The sequence below is a fragment of the Macrosteles quadrilineatus genome, unplaced genomic scaffold (assembly GCF_028750875.1).
Source record: "Macrosteles quadrilineatus isolate MER2022 unplaced genomic scaffold, UCM_ALF_1.0 Scaffold_55__1_contigs__length_795759, whole genome shotgun sequence".
NCBI lineage: Eukaryota > Metazoa > Arthropoda > Insecta > Hemiptera > Cicadellidae > Macrosteles > Macrosteles quadrilineatus.
In genome coordinates this window covers 132,622-145,516 of record NW_026542648.1, presented here as the reverse complement: position 1 = coordinate 145,516, position 12,895 = coordinate 132,622, and the positions used below count along the sequence as shown (strand labels likewise).

Below are 12,895 nucleotides of genomic sequence, written 5' to 3'. Positions count from 1 at the left end.
ACGTTTAATCTTCTAGCTATGTAAAGGTTCTAGTAAGAATTTACTGGACAGGAGAGGAACCAACAAGATCAAAATAATGACTAAAAGGAACACATATCAATGTGCAAGAAAAATTGAATTTATAGTTTGCACAATATCTTAGGATTTGATAACTTATCAAACAAGGGTATATTGTAAAAACTGTTAAGAATCCAACCTGTATTCTAGCCTCTGGCAATCCGATCTTCTCGGCGAGCCTTTCTCTGGCGAACACGTCTGGGTAATGTGTCCTCTCAAACTCTATAACAAACATAAATCAAAACAAAATCTTAAACAAAATAAATAATCAATTTTACTTAAATTTAATTGAACCAAATATTAGTTGAGTTGATGGATTGATTTTGTAATGATGAATACTTAGACGAGACTTTCAAGAAAATACTTCATCATCTCGGGTAAGGAGAGATCGATCGTAGTATTTAAACCAGTCAGTTAACTTGTTATAAATCTACTTGAAAAGAAAGACTGGCTTTATTAGTGCATTGCTACCCTATTTAATTATTTTAATAGGTAAATAAATAGCTTACATAAATTAAGAAAGGTAACATTATTCAAACGTTCAATCCTCAAAAATTTGACATATCGAGCGTTTACTTTTATAAGGGTTGAAAGTATTTCGTTTATGCTTTTACTTTAACTCTACGACTAGTTAGTTGGTGAATAGCAGGATTAAAGTTACTCTAACATTAGAAAAACATGCTACGTTTTACAGTCATTCTGGTTGTTATAATTTTTATAGAGTGCACTCAAACAGTTTATACCACGCAACGAGAAGGACCCACAACGAATATAGTTTATAAACCCACAAAATTAACGTTTTATTATGTTTTATCTGTGGTAACGTACATTGTCATCACACACCGTAAGGGTTGTTTCATTTTAGATTATGTCTTTTTTTAGGAAAAAGAGCCCAAACATATTACCATACAATGAGAAATGCCCTCTTCATTAATTTCGGTCACAAACTGATAAAAAAACAACAATATATCATTTTCAAACACCTTCTACCACTAAACCACAGTTAGTAAGTAACAAAGTACGAGATCACTTCCATACAGGCTGTTTTACGGTCCTGTCGGATAGATCAGTTAAAGAGTAGGCCTATATCCACAACCATTTTACCAGTCAACAAGGAATAACCATTACTAATGACGAGTTAAAACTATAAAATAACCATTAAATATCCCCAACCTCTATACCACTACAGTTAGTAAGCTAAGATCATCGCACTACCACACAGGTTGTTTGTACCAAGACAGAGTGTAGGTATTCCTTAGATGAGATTCAAGCATGATTCAAGTACCTTTCTCCAGGCTGTCTATTTGTTCGTTGGTAAAGGAAGTGCGATTCCGCTGCAGTTTCCGCTTCAGCCGTAGCCTCAACTGGGAGTCTTCATCAGCTGATGAGTTGTGTTCTGAGTTGCCGTCAGAAGTGTTTTCGTGGATCATATCTCCTGAGGGAAAACGCCACTTAAGACTTCCGGTGAAGAAAGGCATAGAACAAGACGGGAGGGATGACGAACTAGCTTCCGGATTGGTTACTTTCAGGGTGTTCGGTAATGTCTTAGCCTTTTCGTAATCTCTTCCGTCTTATTCTATCAGTGATAAAACACAATCAGTGATTCTAGGCTCTAAAACTAAGTATTCCTTATGGTGGGTAGTAGGGACAAGTGAAACTTGAGTTGAAGGTGATTGTGTAAGTTAAGGCTACTTGGCAAAAGGTACGTGAATTCAAGGGTTTGGGGATTATTAAAAATTGTAAAATGAGTTGGAATTTTTCAAATTAAACTATCATTTATTTGTCAAGTTTATTCTTAAAATTATTTATCCAACTGAATAGAACGGATTGTGGGTGACTATTGACATAACGTTGACTATTTCATACTAAACCGCCAATAGTGTTCAATTGACTTGGTGTAACACCAACTCTACATTGAGCACAGTGATTTAAGTATAAGGAAAAAATTATAAGTATGTTTTTTTGTATTTATAGTTTGTTGTGTGTATCACGTAAAAGCCGTTGATGAATTTATCACATTCGAGTAAAAAAATAGTGTAAATGATCAAATAAAAAGGGCATTGGGACGCACAAACAGCAAATAACAAAAAATGGAAACTGTAATCCTGGAAAACAAATTAAAATTCATAATAATTAAAAATATAATAAGTATTAAAACTAATAAATCATGCACAATTAAAACTAAAACAGAATGGACTTTTTTACCACAGTTCGAACTTTAATAAAATAAATACTCAGGGGAATTACGAACTCTAGAGCGAGAAACATAACGGTGAGTGAAGCTGCAGCTTGGACCTGGGTCTAATGGAGATCGAGTTAGGGCTATTAGGTCTTGTTTGACCTGGTCGAAGGGATTAAGAATGGTTAAGTCCTTGTGTAGTCTGCGTAGGCGGTGAGAAGGCTCTTAGGTCTGAATTAACCACCACATTACCACAAATGCATTGTGAATGCAGTCGATTTTTGGAGGGGCAATTTACTCGATAGCAAGAAACAGAAAAACAATATTTTGTAGAAGAATTTGGACTAAACATTTGAAAGCACTATTCAAGACTATTATGTTTTAGACAAATATTTTAATGTGAAATAAAATGCACTTAAAAAGGGATAAGGTACGTAAGACATATTTTAAAAATTAAAATCATTATGTGAGTATGATTTTAACTGCTATTTTAATAGATTTTGATGCAGTATCTGTCATTATCAAAACAAACCCGATTGTTCAAACTATCACCAGTATTTAAGGGATTTCCAGAGTAAAGAAGGAAGACAAAGACGGGAAGCGGCTAAAGAGAGCTAAAGAAACTCGTCTCAAGAATTACAGACGTCTGTTATTGTGGTTGATGCAATTTACAATAAATTTCAAACATGGCTGCCCCGAGTCCCGCCCGCGGAATTGTTATATTTCCAAAGTAATGTCACTAATGTCACTACCTTATGTTCCCCGTTCAAAATTGCTCCCATTCTCTGAGGAACGATTACAACTTTTTTCTGTAGAAATGAACATAATTTCCGTCTGACTGGGCGGGCCCCCTCCCCCCCCCCCGCCAACGAGTTGGTGAGGTCGTAATTGCGTTAGTGGTAAATTTCATCACGAGAACGTCTTGAGTTGCGCCCCGAGCTTCGAAGATTAGATTACCCTCCCCGGCAGAGAGCACCCTGGCCCTACCCCGCCGCCGTGAACTGCAAACACCGACGATTTGATGACCGATTTTAGATTTGGAAAATCTCAATATTGGTGTTACAGTTTAACTTGATTTACTTACCTAGAATCTGTATAAATTAAACTATTATTTTTTGTTGTTTAAGATTCAAAACTGTAATTTTTTACATTAACCAATTAGGATTCGTGATACAACCGAGGTTTAAGAGATAACTAAAAATTAATCCAGCAATTAAAGAATATTATTTCCATAAAAATACTGAAGAATAATCCAACGCACACAACAAGACATTATTCGACAACGTAAAGCGCATCCGGTTGACGAGGGACTTATCCTTTGGAGCTTGGCCAGGTAGAGTGCAGTGAATTAGCGCACCTTGCAGTAGTTAATGGTCCTAGTAAAGCCCTTTACTGTGGCACTCGGATCTAATCTGGCAGAGAGTGGATGGTCATCGGATCAAGCACTGAGTGCTGGGGAATGCACGCATGTATGACACAATCCTACTGTCTGCACAAGGGCTTGTACACTTGTACTATTGGGAGTAAAGATTGATGTTAGACAAAGTCAGGAAGTCTTAATCACTGTACAGTGTCGTTAAAACATATTTTGTAATCAACACATGATTGATGACTTAATATGTAATGAATTTAAGCGTTTGAATAGCTAATAGTTAGAAATAAAATAAAAAAGCTTGTTGATACGAATAATGGATTTAAATTAACTAATAATCTTGCAAAATTAGTGTTGAAAAGAGGATTGTTTGTTGATTAGCAAATCTATCCTGTAAACGCGATAACGAGCGTCAGGTGACGTGAAGCATGCTGTGTTTATCACCTGAAGATTTGCCTGAAGGGTCGAGAGTCAGCCCAACTTAGCCCGCCAGATTTTCTCAGCCGTTGGGCTCGGAGTTCAATTTAATCTGGTATGAAACTCGCGGAAGCGAGAGGCAAAGTTATATTAATCAATAGACGTCAAAACTCCGCTGAACAAGGAGGAGAGTCAAGTCTGAGTTGTTATGTAGATGTAGGGAGGAGGGGGTGGGGGTGGTCAACAAAGTTTAGTGTATTTGAAGCGCCATTCAAGGGTAGGGAGCGACGCAGCGAAGCATGTCACGAGACTGGGGTAACTTTGAAACGTTATTATTTCGGATGTTCCTCCTCTCCTTGTCTTCGCCTTCTCGTCATCCGATTCGCCTCCGGTCTCTTTTTCCTTCCGAGTCGCGTAGAAGAAAGCAATTTAGAGAAAGTCGGACAACCCTTACTGCCGACGACGTTTAGTTTAATAACCGACCGTCTCGGGGAACATTGGAGTTACTCACTCCTGATTAAAAGTAAGCGGGTGATTCTTCCAGAGCAATTCGGAACGCTCTTTAATCACATTGAATTTTCTCTCGAGAGCTTTATCTAAGGTGAGGAGGAGTCTAAGGAATACCTAGACACTCAGCTTGACAACATTACTCTCTTTAGAGATGACTTTGTTCCAAATTGGTTTGTGTCTTAAAAGACATAGTCTCGTTACAGAGTGTTTGTAATATAATAGCCATTCCATGACTATTGACTATCCTACATATGCAATGTTTTGTTTACAGATAACAGACGTAAAGGCATAACACAGCAAACCCCCAAATCAACTATCAGCAGCAAAGCAAACTGACAAGTTATAGCTTTTTCATTATTGAAAATATGAAATGTACATGACAAACCAAACTCTGATGTAGATTTTGATCTTTTACTCAAACTTACTCCTGATTACTTTACATTGAGGGGTTCACTGTGATTTAAGCCTTTACGCAACACAAGCTCTACTTATCTCTACAGACACTGACCTCTCTTGGGGATGTCGTCGCGGGTGACCTGAGGCGCTAGGGCGGCTGCTGGGTTGGGCGGCAGACCCAGGTGGGCGGCTGTGGGTGATGTACCAGGGTACCACGCCCAGCCAGGGGTCTGACCGTTGAACATCCTCAGCTTGTCGTACACACTCTCGTTCTGGGATGACACTTGCTGCTCCTTCTGGGCGGCGAGGTTCCGTAACACTCGGTTGATGGAGGAAACCTGCAGAACACAGTGTATGAAGACTTGAGAGCCATAGGAGCAGAGGTTAAACATACAAATGCCGAAGAAAAACATCCAATGCAGTTCGTATTGGCTAGACAAATAAACGTCATAAAAATTGTGACTAAAGTCACGTCGAATATCTTCCAGCAACAAGCATAGGTGAGCACTGACTCATAATCGAAACTTCGTGCAGAATATTTTCGTTACGATATACATAATTGAGACTCGAAGACCATAGGAATAGTCTTAAAGAAGTAAGGCTTAGTACGTAGAATACCTTAATATGCAGTTACTTTGGGCTAGATTTACTTTAAACGTCATGGACATCGGACATGGAGACTATACTTCGAGGCGGTACTTCTCAAGGAACTACAACACAGGAGCTTTTGCTCAGCACCCACACTTCGTGAAACATATGTTTAGCTTTATGCAAACTAGTTCGGTTGGTATCGGATATAAGCGTTTTCAACCCATATTCTTCCGAATACATGTCTCTTGGAGCGTAAACTGTCACTGGTAAAATCTTTGATCGATGTACCAAACAATTTGTAGCTCAGACATTGTGAGGCAATACTAACTAAACTGTTTAAGATGTACAAGGAATGTTTTAAACTTTGTTAATTTGTAATCATTAAAATTCAATTTTTGTTTAGAAAGACATAGAATAATTCACACAACGAACAGACCTCTACATAAGGCCTACATATGCCGTGAGTCGTTCAGTGTAGCAGATGGTCTATTTCCGAAACAGATAATCCGCCTCCAAATCATTTCAAGTACCTCGGTCCCATCAGAGTGGGAGTATGTCTCTAAAGGCGTGCGCTTAAAGAGAGAAAGGCGGAGGTTGGCAAAAAGCGGAGTTATCAGGGGAGCGTTTTGGAGGGGGCCGCACAAAAGCCGGCGGTTGATGGTATCGTGGCAATTGTACGGACCCCAACCCATCACAACACAACACACGAGAGATGCTACTGACTTATCTGCCATCTACCGGCCAATACATGCCAGTATCATGACGGCGGATTGAGCTTTTCAGTACCTTTATCATTGTTGCTCATTTGTATTCTAGGACGCAAGGCTCTAGTCCGGAACAGTTTTTCATATTGTTAGACCCAGACGGATTATGACTTGGTGATTGGCTGGATTTGAACCGGAGACCTCGGTGACCGAGCCCACGCACTCTATCACTAGACCAGCTCCCTATTTTATACTAAGGTGTCCGTAAGTTAGGCTATGGTGAGATGCGTCTTGTAGCTTTGATGTATCTTTGACCAGGACTATTTAGTAAAAGACCAATGACCAAAGGTAGCTGGGTCTACTTTCGGATCCCTAAAAGGTTTATGGGTTATAGGTTCGAAATGCAAGGTGAGCGCTACTGTCCCCCTACCTAGATTTAGGCCTATTGTTCAAGTTCAGACAGCTACACCCTTATTAGCTTATTAGCCTACATCTCATATACCCTGTATCCATATCTATTCCCTGAATATGTATCTATCCCTTGTATCTCTAGACGACTTGATCACCACGCTTCGGTCGTCAAGTTTCGACACCCGTTTATACACACACAATGCCAATCGGCGTTGTGCGATTAGGTGTTGCGTCCCGCCATAATTTATTCCCGCGCTCCCCGTTGTCAGCAGACGACAGCTTGTGAGTGATGGCGTGCCGATGACTGCCGAACACGCCCGAGTGTGCCCGAGTCAATCGTCTGGCACTAAACTCCTCCGCTGGCACATTTGCGTTTTAATTGAAATACTCAAGAACCGTTAATAATGTTGTTAAATCACTGAGAAAGATAATTAACTATGAAAAACTCCAATGAATCATCCACCCTCCGAAATTGAGTAATCGAACTTGTAAGTTATGAACTGGTCTACGTTCTCATTTTCATTTAGAATGTTTTTACTTGATAAACTTCAACTATTTTAATAAAAGTAGAGTCCAATGGATCTTACCGATTTATCATAAATTGTATAGTTAAAACTTTAACTACGGCAATTATATGGACAACAACGTTTCTATGCAACTATTGTAACCACAGAGAGTCTACCTAGCTTAACCTGCCATACCATTATAATACACCAACAAACGAATCACAAAGAATAACGTTAGTTTGTCTTTATATATTTCTAAGGCAACTGCGAACTTTCTTTAAATTTCTTTCCGGTCTAGGCTGATATGACTTATTAATGTCATGACCAATAAGCATTCGAAGTCTTTATTTCACACATTTCCCCAAAATAAATACAAATAACCCGAATATTTTTGCTGTTTCCACCGTGTTTCGTGGGTTTCGTGTTTTTCTCAGGATCCAGTGTTATATACTTCGATGGAACCAATTGACAACCTTTAAATTGCTAGGTGAGCACACTCAATGTTTACAATGAAGCCACGCCACCCCAAAAATGTGGTGGACAGTAGAAATACGTGAATTTCCAATTTGACCATATTTTCTCTACACATTTACGACTCAATTAAAAAACCAATCCACCTTCAGTTTAGCACACTCTTTCCTAAGTAAGTCGTAGTCAATTTCGCCCACCCTCGACACTTCAAGTCTACATCTAGATAAAACAATCAAGCAGAACAAACGTCGGTCGCGTGGCTGTAATGGCGTGGGGTCGAACAGCTGTTGGCGCATTGATATCATAACTCCGCACTATTGACATTGACGTACAAACACTTCACTACAACCATCAGGGACTACATTACATGTGTTCTGCACTCTACAGTCATCTTTGATCTATCTCTGAGCCATGGGTTATTTCTGCGAGGTAACTCCGCTCAAAACAAATGTTTTCATTCTGTGGTTTCTGTTGTGATTTGAATATGTAAAAACTAAACATTTGTTCAGTTAATGTCAAAGTAGTAATTGGTATTTAAAAATTGAAAGGCAAGCTTCTAGCAAGTCAACCAAAGCAAGCCAAAATTTGAACAATTTGAATAATCTCATGTAAAAAGAAGACATGTGACTGAATGAATGAAAACAGATAGGTTTCATATTTAATGTAGCTAGATTATAATAAATTATAACGAAATCCATCCGAATAATCTATTTCCAAGGGTGGACGATTCATTTTAAGTTGTTTATTGCTCTGTCAAAATGACCAATCATTTTTTAACTTGTCTTTTAGTAGGCTTTTCAATAAACTGCTGTAGTTCAACACCATCTAAAAATTAATACATTTTGTACTCTAGTATTTTGAAACCTCGTGCAGATCGTAAACTTTAGGTCACCACCAAGGTTTAAAGTATTGTACACAACGTTTTATGGGGTGTTTTTTTAATAATAAGGTATCAAATCATTATTCATAAATTATTATATCATAAAAGTACCTACCAAATATAAATAAAAGTATGAACCACTTACTATCATTTATATATATTTACCGTCTAGTGAGTAGAAAGTTTCAGTAAAAGAGTAAATATATTATTACAAGTTTTATTTGACGAATTTTTGTACTTTCAGGTAAATAAAAATATTTCTTCAATAATATAACCATAGATAAATAATACTACAGTACCTTGTGGTTGGTCAGTCTACAATATTACGCATCTCAAATTGAGACAATATTCTAAGATATGTATTTTATAATCAGTGATTATCACTTAAGTAAATTATAATATACCAACAGCTGAGTTGTAACAGCTGATTTGTCACAGCTGAGTTGTAAGTTGCACGTGATTGGCTGTGAGGAGCGTCAATCTAGCAATATCCTGATGGCATTGACTCACTCCGTTAGTTTTGGCGACAAAGCATTGATTCCGTGTACACATTCCGCTTAACCGCTCAACAAATTGTCTCTGCCATCTGTGTTCAGTCAAGTAGTTTACAGGTTAGTTAACTACTCGATTTTGTTAAATATTCTACAAAGTTATTACAAAATAATTTATTTGATAATAACAATTTTTTATTTATTCGTAATAGTTATATTCAAGGGGAGTTATTTCAATTTGGATCACATTGAGGAACAACATAATTAAGTAAATTGATAATTAAACGAATATTTTGTTTATTACTTAAATTTATATTGTTTGGATTTTGGTGAAATTTTCCTGTAATAAGAAGCTATTATCGTAGGTGACACGGTAAAACCATACATCGATGGGTCCCTGGACCCAAATCATGTTTTCAGCCATTAAAACAGTCAAATTTTCAAAACTGTTGTTACAATCCCTTTATAGAGCTTAAAAACAAATACAATGCTTCAGCTTTATTTTACACAAAAAAGGATTAAGGATAAAACAGAAAAACTGTAATTGAACATTCTCATGCTATTCTTTGGTGAATACTCATGGATAAATGTTTTAGTTTGCTTGTTTACGGATGGCAAGTTTATTTATTTCATTCTAAGCTACATACAGTATTAGCATTCCACAAAAAAATGTCCTTCTCTTAAACAGTAAACCTTAGTCCTCGTTAAACTAATGTTATTTAAATAGGAAATAAATCAGATAACATGTTTAAGGACATATTTTGGTGATAATCCAATCACATTGAACGTTAACTTAAAACTACAGGTTTGCTGCGGAGGGGGGTATCAAATAAAATGTTTAATCTATGGATTTCCAAAGATAATTACAGTAAGTAAATTGATCGAGACTTTCAATTCAAATGTTTAAGACACTTTTAAGATTCGTTACAAGATGTTCCTTTGAAAAGCGTGACATATTTTTGAAAAATTGAACTCGAAACAATATTGTGTTTATTATTGCAGGCCCCCAAGTGGTTTTTGACCTCAAAAAAGTAGGAAAAGTAGGACTTTTTCAGCAAAAAGTAGGACTTTTTACTGAAAAGTAGGACTTAACTTTACATAGCCTACAAATCGAACTTTTTTGCTGATACAATATATATTAAAAACCAAATAATACTAGCATACACAATAGTTTATCAAATAGAATAGTGTATATAAATATACAGGGTGTTTCCAAATTGTCTGGACATATTTTGTGGACTTGTTTCTGGGGCTAAGACAAACATAAAATTCCATATAAGTATGCATGGGTCTAAAAATGCCTAAATTTTTGTTGGTCGGTCTGTTTGTGACATTTAAAAATTATTTTATATCTTGGGCATTTTTCAAGATAGAACTTTTAAAATGGTTATAAATGTGTATTTTAGAAGGTGAAAAGAGCTTGCAAAGTTTCGATCCAATATCTCAAGCCGTTTCAATATGGCAGCCATTTAAAATCTTTAATGCCAAATTTCATGAAAATCGTAAATATTTATAAAATGGTTTCCAGGATCAAAAAGATAGAGAATTCAAATCCAAATCAAATGAGACCTTGTTTGTAAAATCGGATGACAAACAACCATAAATAAGTTTTTTTTTCAACATTCGGTTACGCAAATTAATAGCACTACCATACTGTATTCTTATTTGTTATTTTTCAGAGCAGTATGGGTAGTCCTATTAAATTGCGTAAACAAATTTAGAAAAAACTGATTTGGTTGTTTGTCATCAGATTTTAAAAAACAAGGTCTCATTTGATTTGTATTTGAATTCTCTATCTTTTTGATCCAGGAAACTATATTCTAAATATTTACGGTTTCAAATTAAATTTGGCATTAAATATTTTAAATGGCTGCCATATTGAAACGGCTTGAGATATTGGATCGAAACTTTGCAAGCTCTTATCACCTTCTAAAATACACATTTATATCCATTTTAAAAGTTCTATCTTGAAAATGCCCAAGATATAAAATAATTCTTAAAAATCACAAACAGACCGACAAATTAAAATCTAGGCATTTTAGACCCATACTTATATTGGAATTTTGTTTGTCTTAAGCTGGGTTTTCCTAGGCGCGGAAGCGGAGAGCGGAGAGAGGAACGCGGAGAGCGGAAAAGAAATTAACATGGTGTTCTTTTGGGAAAACAGAAACATTAAATTACCTAAGACAAGTGGAGTCCGCTCTCCGCGTTCCTCTCTGCGCTCTCCGCTTCCGCGCCTAGGAAACCCCGGATTTAGCCCAAGAAAGAAGTATACAAAATATGTCCAGACAATTTGGAAACATAACTAAAATAATTCTATATATAAATTTTAAAATTAATATCAATAATTAATTATTTTTATTTTAAAAATCTTCAACTAAAAGGCCGGATAAAGTTTTAGCTGAGATTGTACACCAAATATTCAGAAGTAACGCACAAGAGAAATTAAAATGTTAAGGTGTCATTATCTACAGTCATCACGAAAAAATATTTAGAACAAGCAGCATTAAATAAAGGATAAAAATAAATATGTTTCCCTAACGTTACCAACCAGCCCTAATTTGTGTTTAAAATGGTGCTGTAAATAAGAAATTTGTTCTTTTTTTTATATTATTTAATATTTCAGAACTAAAATTAATATAAAAGTAAAATGAATTTTTTTGGGTGGAAAACAGAAGCATGAATAGTTATTTAAGTAGGCCTATAAGGTACGGAACTATATATAATATAAAATTCTAAAAATATGTTCCAAAAGTATTTTGAATTAGTTAGATTAGAGCTATCTTAAAAGTAGTAGGAATGTTTGAATTGTAATGAGTAAAAACTATTTGAGCCAGTGAGTCTTGGACATTTAAACTTGAACTTAAGCCTTAATTTATTTTGAATACAGTTATGTCAAAAAATCATGTTTAGGCTAATCAGGGAAACACTGGACTGATAAGTGCTAAGTTAACTACTTTTGAACTAGTATCCCAGGGCTCCCCAGGAGCATTGATTTCCCCTCAGTTTACTTCATTGGGGAATCTAAAAGACATGTCAAAATAGTAAGCACTGATAATAATCACAATTTTTATTTTCTATCACAATAGTATTGCCATGTCTTTGAAAAAAAAATGTTTTCACCCAATAACAATGTTGATAAGATTAACCATTCAGATACTACCAGTACTGGAACTTATAAATTAAAATTTAAAATCATTTAACAGATTGTTTTATAAAAAAATATATCTCAGTCAGTCATATTTTTTAGGAAAAAACTTCTCATTGGGAAATATTGATAAGTAAACATTAATAATAAGTGTAATAAAATATCGCAAAATCGACATAATTTTTATAAAAAAGTAGGAAAGTAGGACAAATGTGTAAGAAGTAGGACTTTTCCTACTTTCCTACTAAAAAGTAGGAAAAGTAGGACGACTTGGAGGCCTGTTATTGTGAAGAAACCATGGAAACATAAAATACCATTCGAATACGTTTCATAATTAATTATTGCTCCAAGATATTACGTAAATAAAAAAATGTTACGATTTTTGCTTTAATTGTACATTTAATTGAAGGCAACAATTTTGTAAAATTCCACTAAGAGGAACAGTAAAACTGAAATTGGAAGGAGAAAACGTTGGTGGAGGAATGTTTTGGAGTATTGACGACCGATAGAGCTCCGATGAATGGCGTTCCACTGACTGAGCCAGCACTATACCGTGCAACTGGATTGCGAGGTAAGAAATAATAAGGACATTGTGTCGCGGAATCGGACTTGGAGGATAATGGGATGAATGAGCATTGTAGTGGAGTGGAGGATTCTGGGTAATCCTGACCACTACAGCACTACACAGGCACACTTGAACTACTAGATATAGTCCAACAATGGGGCCATAGTGCTGTTGATGTAGACCATTAGGTATTGAAC

At 36.0% G+C, this 12,895-nt stretch overlaps 1 protein-coding gene across 3 annotated transcripts in view; it reads right to left on the bottom strand.

Moving 5' to 3' along the window:
- The window catches only part of LOC128981884 (paired box protein Pax-6-like), an 88,072-nt gene that overhangs the window by 16,573 nt on the left and 58,604 nt on the right, over window positions 1-12,895 (bottom strand). Inside the window, exons 5-7 of one of the 3 annotated variants that reach the window (XM_054400861.1) lie at window positions 5,044-5,269; window positions 1,343-1,492; window positions 197-279 (exon numbers count right to left, since the gene is read on the bottom strand). In XM_054400861.1, the coding sequence (XP_054256836.1) occupies window positions 197-279; window positions 1,343-1,492; window positions 5,044-5,269 (459 nt within the window). The remainder of the gene's footprint in view (window positions 1-196; window positions 280-1,342; window positions 1,493-5,043; window positions 5,270-12,895) is intronic. The other 2 variants (XM_054400862.1, XM_054400863.1) reach the window with 2 other exon arrangements.